At 46.7% G+C, this 13839-nt stretch overlaps 1 protein-coding gene across 9 annotated transcripts in view; it reads left to right on the top strand.

The window, feature by feature from the left end:
* The window catches only part of EFHB (EF-hand domain family member B), an 86509-nt gene that overhangs the window by 35794 nt on the left and 36876 nt on the right, over positions 1 to 13839 (top strand). For all 9 annotated transcript variants that reach the window (XR_006057662.2, XM_060406732.1, XM_004003424.5 and 6 more), the window contains exons 7-9: positions 1436 to 1519; positions 2112 to 2179; positions 6491 to 6645. Coding sequence is in view for 8 of the 9 variants with exons in the window: in XM_060406732.1 (XP_060262715.1) it covers positions 1436 to 1519; positions 2112 to 2179; positions 6491 to 6645 (307 nt within the window). In the remaining variant the exon portion in view is untranslated. The remainder of the gene's footprint in view (positions 1 to 1435; positions 1520 to 2111; positions 2180 to 6490; positions 6646 to 13839) is intronic.

Below are 13839 nucleotides of genomic sequence, written 5' to 3'. Positions count from 1 at the left end.
TTTGCTAGTGTGTGAGATGAGTGCAATTGTGTGGTAGCTTGAGCATTCTTTGGCATTGCCTTTCTTAGGGACTGGAATGAAAACTGACCTTTTCCAGCCCTGTGGCCACTGCTGAGTTTTCCATATTTGCTGATGTATTGAGTGCAGCACTTTCACAGCATCATCTTTTAGGATTTGAAATAGCTCAGCTGGAATTTCATCACCTCCTCTAGCTTTGTTCATAGCGATGCTTCCTAAAGCCCACTTGTCTTCGCATTCCAGGATGTCTGGCTCTAAGTGAGTGATCACACCATCGTGATTATCTGGGTCATGAGGATCTTTTCTGCATAGTTCTGTGCATTCTTGCCATCTCTTCTCAATATCTTCTGCTTCTGTTAGGTCCCGACCATCTCTGTCCTTCCCCGTGCCTGTCTTTGCGTGGAGTGTTCCCTTGCTGTCTCTAATTTTCCTGAAGGGGTCTCGAGCACGGTTTTGGCTCTGTCTCTGGGACCTGGTGTGTGCAAGGTTTGTTTGGGTCCTCCAAGTGTCTCTGTTGGGTATGGGAGAAATATCAGTAACCTCAGATGTGCAGATGACACCACCCTTGTGGCAGAGAGTGAAGAAGAACTAAAGAGCCTCTTGATGAAAGTGAAAGAGGAGAGTGAAAAAGTTGGCCTAAAGCTCAACATTCAAAAAACTAAGATCACGGCATCCGGTTCCATCACTTCATGGCAAATAGATGGGGAAACAGTGAGAGAGTTTAATTTTGGGAGCTCCAAAATCACTGCAGATAGTGACTGCAGCCATGAAATTAAAAGACTCATGCTCCTTAGAAGAAAAGCTTAACCAACCTAGAGAGCATATTAAAAATCAGAGACATTACTTTGCCAACAAAGGTCCATCTAGTCAAGGCTATGGTTTTTCTAGTAGTCATGTATGGATGTGAGAGTTGGACCATAAAGAAAGCTGAGTGCCAAAGAATTGATGCTTTTGAAGTGTGGTGTTGGAGAAGACTCTTGAGAGTCCTTGGACTGCTAGGAAATCCAACCAGTCCATGCTGAGGGATATCAGTCCTGAATATTCACTGGAAGGACCGATGTTGAAGCTGAAACTCCCATACTTTGGGCACGTGATGTGAAGAACTGACTCATTGGAAAAGACCCTGATGCTGGGAAAGATTGAAGGTGGGAGGAGCAGGGGATGACAGAGGATGAGATGGGTTGATGGCATCACCGACTCCGTGGAAATGAGTTTGAGCAAGCTCCGGGAGTTGGTGATGGGCAGGAAAGCCTGGCGTGCTGCAGTCCGTGGGGTTGCAAAGGGTCAGACACGACTGAGCAACTGAAATGAGCTGAACTGACCCAAATGATACTCTGGTATTCTTCAATATTTGTATATTTGGTAGTCAGGAATGCTTCGGGTCATACAAACACCTGACAATTTTCTAATTTTATAGGAAAAGAGGAGCTAAGATTGTATCCAAGAGAGTTGATGATTTCAAAGAAAAGTTTCAGCATAGACTTGGAAGAGTTTCAGATCCGTAAGTTCATGATTCACTTAAAATTGATAATGTTTTTGGATCAAATTTACAAAGTACTCCTGTCATAAATTTTGCTTTGTGTTCTATTAGAGTATATCTATTAAATAAGAATAATCCTTTTCTGTTAATCAGGGAACCCTGTTAGCCACCCAAGAGCTTGGGGTTCTGGGAAAGTACTGAGTCTCCAAAAGGGAGAGGGCATTTGGAAAAGAAAGAGGAAGAATTTTATGTAAAGCTTTATTTCTAGGATCCCAGAAATTCAACTTATTGTGTTACGTTTCCCTCTCCTCTCCCTATAGATAGAGAGAGTATGTTTGAATACATGCATGCTTCCATAATTCTGCTTTGGGACCGTGTTCTGTTTTTTCTTTTTCCGTCTGGGCCTTTTCACTGGAAGCCAGTGAAAGCATCGGCCGTTGCTAATGTGAGTTGGAGATAAGAGAAAAGATCTGTTGGGGGGCTTCTGTTTGATCTTTATAGTTTGGTTATAGGAGAAAATATCGATGATTAAAAATGTATGGAAAACATATTTTAAATTCCAGGGATGCCATGTGGTGGGAATTTTCACCAAAGGAACTTTTTTCTTTGATAGCATTGCGGAAACAATGAATGTTCCCCCAGACCACACATTTGGGGCTTGTCTCCGTCCTGAGGACTACGGTAAATATACAGTTTCTCTTTAAAAAGCAAACAAAGTCAAAATCCTGCCCCCCTCCCCCCACCGCCCAAATTATGCAGTGAAGTTCACCATCTCCTTCTCTCGAAGCTTCCAATTTTAAAGGCTTGAAATATTATATTAACAGTAATGAGAACAATTAGTAGCACAAGAAAGAACCAACATTTTCCTATTATATCTGAAACAGGTACAGTTTACAGCCCTGGTAATGAATTCCTTAAGTGTAGTTAAGGCTTAGAATTTTATTTAGAATATAAATAAGGCCTATATTAAACAATCAAAAGTGAACTGAGGCAACTTTTTAATGAATTCAAATATTGTACCTGGTCCTTGCACTCAAAATGTGGTTGCAGACAAGCAGTGTTGGTGTCCCTGCAAGGCTCTTAGAGATGCAGACTCTCAGGTTCTACCCTCAGATCTCCCAGATCAGAAACAGCATTTTCACAACATTCCCAGATGAACTGTAGGGGCGATCAGGTTCCAGAAAGCACTGTACAACCACACACCGAAGAACCGCTCTTCCCACCAGCCGATCAACAAATCGGTCTATGAAGCAGCGGCAGAAACCAGGATCTTGTCTTTAGTGCTGAGTGATCTAAGTAGCAACCTTCCCCAGGGAAGACTATTTGAAAGCTTATCAGAATTGAGCTGTGTATTAGTGGTTTTCAAAATATAGTCTGCAGTCTACCTGCATTAAAATCACCCATAGAGTTATACAGTTTATTAAATATGGGTTCCTGGGACCCATGCCCAGATAGTTCTGATTCAGTAGGCTCTCATGTACACTAAGTTTTAGGAACCTCCCAGGTGGCCCTAGTGGTAAAGAACCCACGTGCCAGTGCAGGAGACGGAAGGGACATGGGTTCGATCCCTGGAGGAGGGCATTAGAAAATTCGTCTGTGTTTCGCTCTCAGCGTGATAAGCTATGTGTTGGATTCATTGACGCATGCTACAAATACCTGGACCGTATTGTGCACAAGACCCCAAGGACCCAACAGACAGCAAGTTGGGGCACCCCTGGCATGAAACTGCCCTCAAGTAGGCAGGTGACCATGATTATCTACTTGTTTTTCAGACTAGCTGATGGATTTCCTAAATTACTCCTTACCAGAGCCTCTAAGATGGGCAGACATCCATTAAACACGTAACAGTTGATCTAAAAAGAAGTATGACCTCCTAACGTGGTGGCTCAAGATTCTCTAGAACATCATGTTGCATTAGCAAATAAGTATTTATTTTATTTGTTAGTGAGTAGGCTTTAGCTAACACCCTTTCAGTGTGTGTTCTAAGTCATTTCAGTTGTGTCTGATTCTTTGCAACCCTATGAGCTGTATAGCCTGCTCCTCTGTCCATGGGATTCTCCAGGCAAGAATAATGAGGTGGATTGCCATCCCCTCCTCCAGGGATCGAACCTGTGTCTCTTGCATTGGCACGTGGGATCTTTGCCACGAGAGCCTACTGAATCAGAATTATCTGGGCATGGGTCCCAGGAACCGGCATATCTAATAAACTCTATGGGTGATTTTAACGCAGTTGAGCTGCTCTATAAATTGAGTGATAAGATAGTGTTATAAAATGAAAAGGAAGAACACTGCCATTAATAGTTTATAAAGTCTGTATGTGTCAGCAGCAGCCTTGGCAGCGTACGGTGTAATGGGAAAGGGACTCTCAGCGCTCTCTAGACTTTTCACGGAGCTCACGGATGCGCACAGACTAACCCTAACTCTCTTGTGACTACTGCGAGTGTAATTCAGTGTCTGTTCTGCGGAAGGTTTCAGGGTCTGCCTGCTTCTGAGGACGCACAGGTTTTTCTGCTGGATCTGGATTGCTCCCTTCCTCTTGCTTGGGGAAATAAAGGCAACGACACAAAGGATGCCTCATCCCCGGGCCTGGGGTCGTTGGTTCTGTTAATGTGCCTCTGGGAAGAGGGCCTGGGCTGCGTGCAGCTCCCAGAATACACCCAGGCAGGGGTGCCTGAGGGGACACCCAGGGCAGGCGGGCAGCAGGGCATCACGGGAGCTGGTGGCGGGCAGCGGGGCATCACGGGAGCTGGTGGCGGGCAGCGGGGCATCACGGGAGCTGGTGGCGGGCAGCGGGGCATCACGGGCACTGGTGGCGGGCAGCGGGGCATCACGGGAGCTGGTGGCGGGCAGCGGGGCATCACGGGAGCTGGTGGCGGGCAGGGTGCATCACGGGAGCTGGTGGCGGGCAGGGGGCCGCCGCGGAGCTGGCCTGGCTTCTCTCACGTGCTTGGTGTGGTGGTGAGGGCGTTAGTCTCTCCGAGGGCCAGAGCTTGGACTCCTGATTTCAGCTCTTCAGCGATGGGTCTTGAGTAGTCTTCAGTGATCTGCTATGAGCTTCATAAGTATTCTCCCAGGGCCGGGCTGGAAGAGGGTGTCAGCCTGCACCTCACCCACAGGCTGACCATTCGATAGTTATTTTTGGATGTTAATGTAGATGGAAGGCCTCTCAGGATAAAAACAAAAACCAAAACCAGCTCAACCAAGGGCTGTCTTGTGGAAGAGCCGGGGGACAGGGCCTCCTTATACAGAACAGCCCCCAGGGGATTGACATCAGAGTAAGAAACGTGGAGGGGAAGAGCAGCCCTGCTTCTTTGTCAGGAATCACCCCTCACCCAACCACTTCGATTGCCTCTCCAAGAGGCCTACTCGGGTTTTGCCCACTTTAGGACGGTCTGATGGACGCCGACTCCATTTCAGATTACCTTGGTCTGAGCACTTGCCCTGTTTCTGGAACCAGCACTGGTGGCAGCTTTTCATGCATACGAGTCAGGCTCTGCCCTTAGAGAGAAGGCTTTTATCAGAATGTGCAGGATTAACTCCTGACTTTATAATAATGAACCTAGAGGTGCTACTAATACCTGTTAAAAGAGACCCTTGAGAGACCCTAATAATATAGAGCCTTGCACAAAGTAGCTGTAAATATTAGTTGCCTTGAAGTGCAGGCAAATTTGCAGTTTTTTCAGTTTTTAAGCATTGAAGTATAGTTGATTTAAAATGTATTAATTTCTGCTGTATAGCACAGTGATACAATTCTGTGTATATATACACATATACATGCATATATTTAAAATGCTCCACCATGGTTTGTCGTAGGGCATTGACCACACTTGTGCTGTACGTAGGACCTTGTTTACCCATCCTGTATATAATGGTTTGCACCTGCCGACCCCAGTCCATCCCTCCCCACCTCCCCATGGGCAGCTGCCAGTCTGTTCTCTGTGTTTGTGATTCTGTTTCCTGGATAGGCTCATTTGTGTCCTATTATAATTCCTCGTACACGTGATGTCAGGTGGGGCTTGTCTTCCTTCTTCTGACTCACTTAGTACGATAATCTCTGGCAGCATCCATCAGTGTTGCAATTTAAATTAACCTACCCAGGATACCACAGCCAGTCGAGGGTGGGGTATAGGCCATGGGGAAAAGAACAGAAGGAGAGGTTTCTTCCCTCCCTGGTGACAGCCACCAAACCATCACAGCTGAAGCCGCGTGGTCACCTCTGGTCTGATCTCGGTCACCATCAGCATCCAAGGAGTGCGGTTCACAGGCAGTGTGCATATGCTGTGTGTCACAGTCCAACAAAGTTCCTCTAAGTCATGAGAGAAGAGTGAAAGCAGGGGTGGGGCCGGGGGGTTCGTGGCTGGTGGACGGGAGGGGTTGTTACTGGCGGTTGTGGGTCGGGACCGAGTTAATTAATGGGCTGTGGGCGGATGCAGCTCTCCTGTGCCAGTCGCAGCGTCGGGAAGCAGGGCTGAGAAGTGGAGACTTGATGTGAGAGAGAGGGCAGAATGGAGACTCACGCTAAGCGGGAGTAGGGGGCTCGTGCCCAGTCTTTACGAGGCTTCCCAGAGGCCCAGGGGCCCTAGGGCACGCAGAGTGACCGGGACATGGACCAGCCCCAGCTTTCAGATCCTCGGCCTTACAGACAAATGTCTACATTTGTCTGCCTGCCTCTTTAGACAGGCAAGAGCTTTGCTGTCTTAGGAGAGGATAGCTTGATAGCTGAGTGGGCTCATGATTCTCTCATAAAATTCATTTATTCAGATTTTTTTCACTGATTGGAGAAGTGGCAATAGCAGAAATATTCATTTTCATCAATTACTGTGTACACTTTTTTTTTAAAATACAAAAGTGTTTTCTGTCATGCTGCTCAATAGTCTTGGCATTAGGTTTTTTCATTCACAGAAGTTGCTAGGTCTCTCTCTCTTTTAGAATGTGAATAATAGAGGCAGACTTTAAATTCAGATAAAAGACTTTTCTTTCCCTCTTCAATAGGAGTTGGTGATCTCATCCACAGAAGGCTTCCAGGGGAGTATCTCCGAGGCAAGGACAGACAGCGAGCCCTGGTAGCGGCAGTGCGGCATCACTTGAAGAAAGTTAACCACCACAGCTTTGACACTCTGCTGGCGGCCTTCAGGCACTATGACAAGGCCAGTAGCGAAGGGGAGATTTTTGGTCTATGCATGGGCTTCCAGGTCCAGCGACCTGGTGTAGATCAGGATCAAATTTGCCGTACACCAGAAACTAACACAGCATCGTGAACCAGCTATTGACATGGGCGTGTAAAACTGTTTCCTGAAACAGGTGGTGGTGGACCGGACTTGATCCTGGCTCCCTGGTGGTTCAGATGGTAAAGAATCTGCCTGCAATGTAGCAGACCCAGGTTCGATCCCCAGGTCAGGAAGATCCCCTGGAGGAAGGAGTGGCCACCCACTTCAGTATTCTTGCCGGGAGAATTCTATGGACAGAGGAGACTGGCGGACTACAGTCCATGAGATTGTGTGACTCACACACACACACACACACACACACACGTATAGAACATAGTTCCCTGTGCTGTCCAATAAGTCCTTGTTTATCTATTTTCTATATAGTAGCTTGTCAATCCCAAACCCCTAATTTACCCCTCGCCCGCCTCCTCTTCCCTTTGTCCTCTGTGTCTGTGAGTCTGTTGCTCTTTGGTGGATGAGCTCATTTGTGTCGTGGTTTAGATCCCACATGGAAGCGGCACCCTATTGTATTTGTCTTTCTCTGCCTGACTGACTTTAGTTGGCTTAGTCATCTCTGGGTCCATCCATGTTGCTGCAGACGGCACTCGGTCACTCTCTTCTGGCGGCTGAGTGGTGGTGTGCTGTACAGGCGCTCCGCATCCTCGCCCGCTCCTCTGCTGAGGGGCGCCTAGGTGGTTCCCACATCCTGGCTGCTGTGAATAGTGCTGCAGTGAGCACTGGGGTGCGTGCATCTTTCTGAGCCAGCGTTTCCTCTGTTTTATGCCCAGGACTGGGGCCGCTCGAGTACACACGTGTGCCCATGTGTCCTAAGTATTGTCTCCGGAGTGGGGTCGCTCGAGTACATGTGTGTGCACACGCGTGTGCCCATGTGTCCTAAGTAGTGTCTGTGGCTGACTTTGCAGCTACGCATGCGGAGTAGTGCATCAGAGACTGAACAAACGTTTTGGCCCTCGTCAGGAAAAGTTTGCTGACCCCTGGAATTGATCTGTGTTGTCAAAATAAGGTGCTTTAATCACCAGCATTGTTACTTGGGGCGATATTAGAAATGCACTTTCTAAGGCCCACCTCACACCTACTGAATTAGGAACTTGGGATTGGGGTCTAGCGATTGTGTTCTATTTAACAAGCTCCTCAGTGATTCTGCTGTGTGTTCAGGTTTGAGAACCACTCTTACAGATCATTAAACTGGAGTGTGCTGGGAACGTGGGGGACGGACAGTCTCTGCCTCACTCTGGACTTGCACGCATGGTACCGTCAGTCTGGTCTCAGTCAAGCTTAGAACACGTCTCCCCATGGGGATCAGGTGTGGTTTCAGTTTTTGAGAGAGCAAGGTCATTCCATTTTCAAGCTGCTCAAAATTTTATGCTTTGAGCAAATCAGATCAATGTGGGGCTGTATAATTACCTGACATTTTAGGCCATCGCAGGATTTACCAAGCTGCACTGCCTTCGGCTTGCACTTGGGAGTCCTACCACACAAATGTGAAATGTGGCAGACTTCGTATTAGTACGCCCTGTTATTTTCGTTATTTTGCGGCTGTTATTTTTGTCACATACATCCTCTTTATGAGGAAACCCAGTCTTTCTAGAGCAAATAACCGTGCTTTGTCTAAGTATCTGGTTTGTTCTTACCTCTTGTGGAGCATGAATTTTGTACCGATTGTACATAACTTTGTGACTTGGCCACCAGCAAGTGTAGAGCCAACCCAGGGAAACACGTCTAGTTTGTGAACATGATCCGACAGCGTACATTCTGTGCGCTCTTTTTGCTTCAGGTTTCATCTTATTTCTTTCCAAATTTATTTTTCTCTTTGCCCTGATTTCATCACTTTTTTTTTTTTTTGGCTCTCTTTGTACTTATTTTTCTAGGCAGCCTTAAAACCATTTTAGAATTAGTCTAAAACAGACAAATAAAAGCTCATAAAGAAACCTACGATGATGTAACGCATCATCATCTTAACAGAAGAAAAGAAAGATCAGAATGATTTTAGTTTATCTCAAAGGGAAAAGATGATATTCTTATCTCCCTTCTGATGTTGAGTACAGTTTTAGCAAAGTGACACTTCTCACTTTTTATCTTATAAAGAAATCTTGATCACGCTTTGGCTAGTTCGTTTTAAGCCCATTCATTTTATTTTAGATTAGAGGGTCTGTGTGTCTGTGATGTACTGATGACTAAAACATGGGTTAAATATCTCATCTAAGTTTATACTAATTATGTTGGGACAAATGCCAGCCATCAGCAACATTTCTCACAAAGTTGTGTTTAAAGAAAGTATTCAACTGTCTCTCTGATTTTTAAAAAAGTCTGATTGCTATTTACAGGTAATTTGAAAAGTATTCTTTAGAATTAGATCTATGTGAAAACAAGTATTTCACATATTTTTAGATTTTCTTGCAGTGTAGTTGTTTTACAATGTTGAGTTAGTTTCTGCTGTATAGCAAGGTGAATCAGCTATTAATACAATATGTGTATTATACATATGTCCCTTCCTTTTTGGATTTCCTTCCCATTTAGGTCACCACAAAGCACCGAGTAGAGTTCCCTGTGCTACACAGTAGGTTCTCATTAGTTACCTATTTTATCTATGGTATCAACAGTGTAAATGTGTCGATCTCAACCTCCCAATTCATCCCCCGCTTCCCCTCTTGGTGTCGATACGTTTGTCCTCTGTGTCTGTGTCTATATGTCTGCTTTGCAAATAAGTCCATCTGCGCCATTTTTCTAGATCCCACATAAAAGTGAGATTATACAGTATTTGTTTTTCTCTTTCTGACTTACTTCACTCTGTATGACATCTCTAGGTCCATCCACATCTTTGCAAATGGCACTGTTTCATTTCTGAACAAGTATATTTTTAACTTTATTCAACTCCAAGTATCTACAGAGATGACACTGGAGAAACCCACGCGGTAGTGACGTGAATAAGGAAACTGGCAGGATGCGCTCCTTTCTGGAAATTCTTCATTTTAGATGTAATTATAGGCAAGACGATCATCTTAATAGCTGTTGATTATCTTAGTGAACCACCAGGCACATCCCTTATGATAAAAGTAAATTAAGCAGGGAGAAAATTACTGAGAATTATTTAATGCTGATACACCTTTTAAATAGTTAACTGTTAACATGCACAGCAAGTGCTCAGGGTCCTTGAGGAGCCTTTTTCTGCAAGGGTAATAAGATGGGGGTCTTCCTGGGACAGTTGTAGGTGCTTTTTGATTGTTTAAATCTTATACTGTTGAGTGCCCAGATTTAATTTAATTGAAAAGCAAAACAAAACAGAACAAATAAACTGTGATTTCCTAAGTGAATCTTCTTGGCTTAGAGGATTAATTCTGTTATTTGCTGAACACTCATAGTACATCAAATATTATTCCAGATAATGTGCAGGCTTTTTACTCAGGGGATGTAAAATCTAGAAGGGAAAATAAAGAAAAAAAAAAAGACTCATCATGTCCAAGAATGGTCCCAGCAGAGTCTTAGATTTTCAGAATTCGTCTGTGTAATTCCAGCTCCTTTTATTCTAATTATTATCCAGGAAGTAGCTGAGATGGGAAGATTCCTTTCAGGAACAGTTCCGTCAGTGACAACAGTGGTCTACTCAGATGTGTGAGCCAGGAGCTGGGGAGGAAGGGAGATGGCTTTGAGAAGGCGGTCCCAAGGCTCAGTAACCAGGCAGCCGTGGGTGCCTGGGGGCAGGGAGGGCTCCTTGAGTGCCTGGACTGACGGCTCAGTGCTGAGGAGCCTCTGTGCTCTAAGTGGTGCCACCACCAGGCTGGAAATGGGCCGAAGGCAGAGGGCATGACTCAGATGCTCTCCATGCACTCGCGCTTCTGTGACTGGAGCTGGCTCGCTGGCCTGAAATAGCGACTCCATAACTTGAAGACGTGTCAGCAGCGACAGGCGCCTCCAGCAGCTCTGGGAGGGGGGACACAGGCTCACGTCGTCAGTGTGGCTGGAGCGCGGGGCAGTGCCTCGTGGCGTCGCGAGGTCAGCAAGTGGTGGCAGCCTCTGCTCAGGCCGGTGGCTTTACTTGCTGCCTGGTCTGATGGTAACTGTCCTGCCGTGTCTGAGGCAAGGACGGATCCCGGCAGTGATGGTGGCCCCCTGGGTGGTTCAGGCTCCATCTGAAGCTTGATCCCAGCCATCCTTACAGGAGGATGGACCTTTATCGTGGGCAGCTGTATGAATTACTTGGATGGTTCACTCAGCAGCTATTTGTTTCCATGGTTTTCTCTTAAAAAATTTTTATTGGAGTAGAGTTGATTCATCATGTGGTCGCTTCAGGTGCACAGCAAAGTGCATCAGGCACGCATACACATATATCCACTTGTTTTTCGATTCTTTTCCACATGGCCAGCACAGAGGACTGGGTAGAGTTCCCTGCGCTATGCAGTAGGTCTTCATCAGTTCCCTATGTCAGATATAGTAGCAGACGCAGGTTCGATCCCTGGATCGGGAAGACCCTTGGAGGAGGGCATGCCAACCCCCTCCAGTATTCTTGCCTGGACAGTGGGGGCTGGCGGGCTACAGTCCGCAGGGTCACAAAGAGCAGACGTGACAGAAGCGACTCAGCACACACAGACCGTTAGACGCCATTCTCCGTCCCCGTTTGCCTCTTTGCCGCCGTCCCCTGGACCAGAAGTTTGTGTCCTACATCCTTCACTCTACTTCTGTTTTGTAAATAAGTTCATTTGTGCCTCCTCCGTTTTTCAGATTCCACACAGAAGTGATATGAGATATTTGTCTTTCTGTGTCTGATTCACTTCACTCAGTGTGACCATCTCTAGGTCCATCCATGTTGCTACAAACATGCCATTATTTTGTTCTTTTCTGTTCCTGAGTGATATCCCATTGACCATATGTACCATAGCCTCTTTATCCATTCCTCTGTTGGTCCATAGACTCGAAAAGAGACGTCTTTAATTTCCAATCTGTCGTTTTCCATGTGGAAACCAAACTGACAGGCCACTGGCAACAATTCAAGAGTCAGTAAAATACATACAGGCTCATCAGGGGGAGTGCTGGCTGGAACCATGAAAATAAACTTGGGTTCCACCCACCGATGGAGAAGGCGATGGCACCCACTCCAGTGCTCTTGCCTGGAAAACACCATGGGTGGAGGAGCCTGATAGGCTGCAGTCCATGGGGTCGCACAGAGTCGGACACGACTGAAGCGACTTAGCAGCAGCAGCAGTCCACCCACCGAGGAGAGTGACTGCTTGTCTTTGTCCTTCATAGCTCTCACTGAGGTTGAGAGCCACAGCAGACCAGTGAGGACCCTGGGTTTCAGGTTCATGAAACCGTTATTCATAGAGACTTGCAGTTCAAAGTGGTCTTGAGAGCTGTGAGGCCCCAAAGGTCCTAGCTTGTCTCCACGTGGCTGCTGGTCAGAAGCGCTGGAACATTCCCCAGATGGGTATGGAGAGCAGCAACACAATGACGCATCCAGCAGTGGAAGCCGCAGAAATGATACACCATGAGCCTTCCTTCTCCACTTTGAACAAGCCCTGCTAAGCCCACCAGCGATTCCTGGCACCTCTGCTTGTTGGAGACTGGGTGGGATGGCAGCTTTGGCACCCACAGCCTGTGAAGCCATAGCAGTTTGAGTCCCTGCCCCCTGAAGTTGCACAGACACCTGTGGCCTTAGTCCCCCTGGGGACGAGAGGACTTTGGCTCACACCTAGTCAAGGTCCTTGTTTTTGCTGATTGTATACAGCTTCTCCATCTTTGGCTGCAAAGGATATAATCAATCTGATTTCGGTGTTGACCGTCTGGTGATGTCCACGTGTAGGACTGTGTCCATGTGAGGAGACTTTAGCTCACATCAACGTCCACCTTAGAAGAGCTGGGTTTTGGGTGTGGGGGAGGGAGAAATAAAGGACGCAAAGACAGAGTGGCTCTGTCCCTGGTGAGCAAGAAGCATTTATTTTCATTATTGCCACCACCTATTTTAGCTTGGATCAACAGCCAACCTATTTTAGCTTGATCAACAGCCAATCTATTTTAGCTTGGATCAACAGCCAACCCCCTCATCCCCCCCATTGCTTTTCTGTTAGGACTGTGGGGTCTGCATTTTTTTGTTGACTTGGGCACGTGGCAGAGAATTTCATAAAACAGTCTGCTTTATCCAGGACATTACAGCTCCCTGCCAAGATAATATATTTTACATCCTAATTCTGTTTCAACAGGAGGGTTAGGAACATTATCCAGGCCTGTGTGTCTGGCTGCAGAAATTTATCTAGAATTCATCTGGAATTCACTGGGTCAGTTTCTCATTTTCCAAGGGATTTCCTTTGTCAGCGTTGTGACTCCAACTCTGGGCCTAGGAGCCGAATGCTAGTCAGTGAGTCACTCATGGTTTCCCTTGGGAGTTGATCTGTCTCAGGGAAGTCTCTCTAGAGGGCAAAGCTCCCTTGTGGCAGCTGGCAGGGAGGCTTGGACCTTTCACAGTCGGCAAGGGTGGATTTAAGGCAGGCTTGACAGGCTGCAGCAGGGCTGAGTGGTAAGACGCCCTGCTCTGGCCATTCCTCCTTAACAAGCATCCCGTGCTCCAGGTCCTCACCCCTCTAAGAGAATCAGCCAGTTCTGCCCACAGCCTTTCTAAATTTCCCTTTCCTGCTTTGCAGCTCACCTTAAGTGCTTCTGTCTTTAACTGTCGTCTGAAACGGGTGGAAACTTCCCCTCTCGCCCAGTGGAGTGTTAATAGCTAGAGTGCAGCGGGATCTTAGATCCTTGACCAGGAATTGAACCCATGTTCCCTTCAGTGGAAGAAGCGTGGAGTCTTAACTGCTCACTGTACCGCCAGGGACTTCCCCAGAGGCAGCTGTCTTTGAACCCACCTCTCTGTGCTTGACCTGCAGCCACTTCCGACCTTCTCCTCTTTATCAGGCAGTGGCGTGGAGGATCAAGGGCTGCCCAGTTGGAACACCAGAGGTTTTCAAAGCTTTTGAAGCATGGAAAGTTGTAGGAAGTTGTGGGAAGTATACAATGCTGGTCAAATGAAATGTCAAGCATAGATCCTGCTTGGGCCTGTTCCCACAGTGTAGGCAGCACGATTTAAAGACCAAGATACTAAAACAAAGGGTTGAAATACTGGGTACGTATCAGATG

This window comes from Ovis aries, chromosome 1, assembly GCF_016772045.2.
Source record: "Ovis aries strain OAR_USU_Benz2616 breed Rambouillet chromosome 1, ARS-UI_Ramb_v3.0, whole genome shotgun sequence".
NCBI classification, from domain to species: Eukaryota; Metazoa; Chordata; class Mammalia; order Artiodactyla; family Bovidae; genus Ovis; species Ovis aries.
The sequence above is the reverse complement of the archived record's forward strand: the minus strand, read 5'-3'. Positions and strand labels throughout refer to the sequence as shown.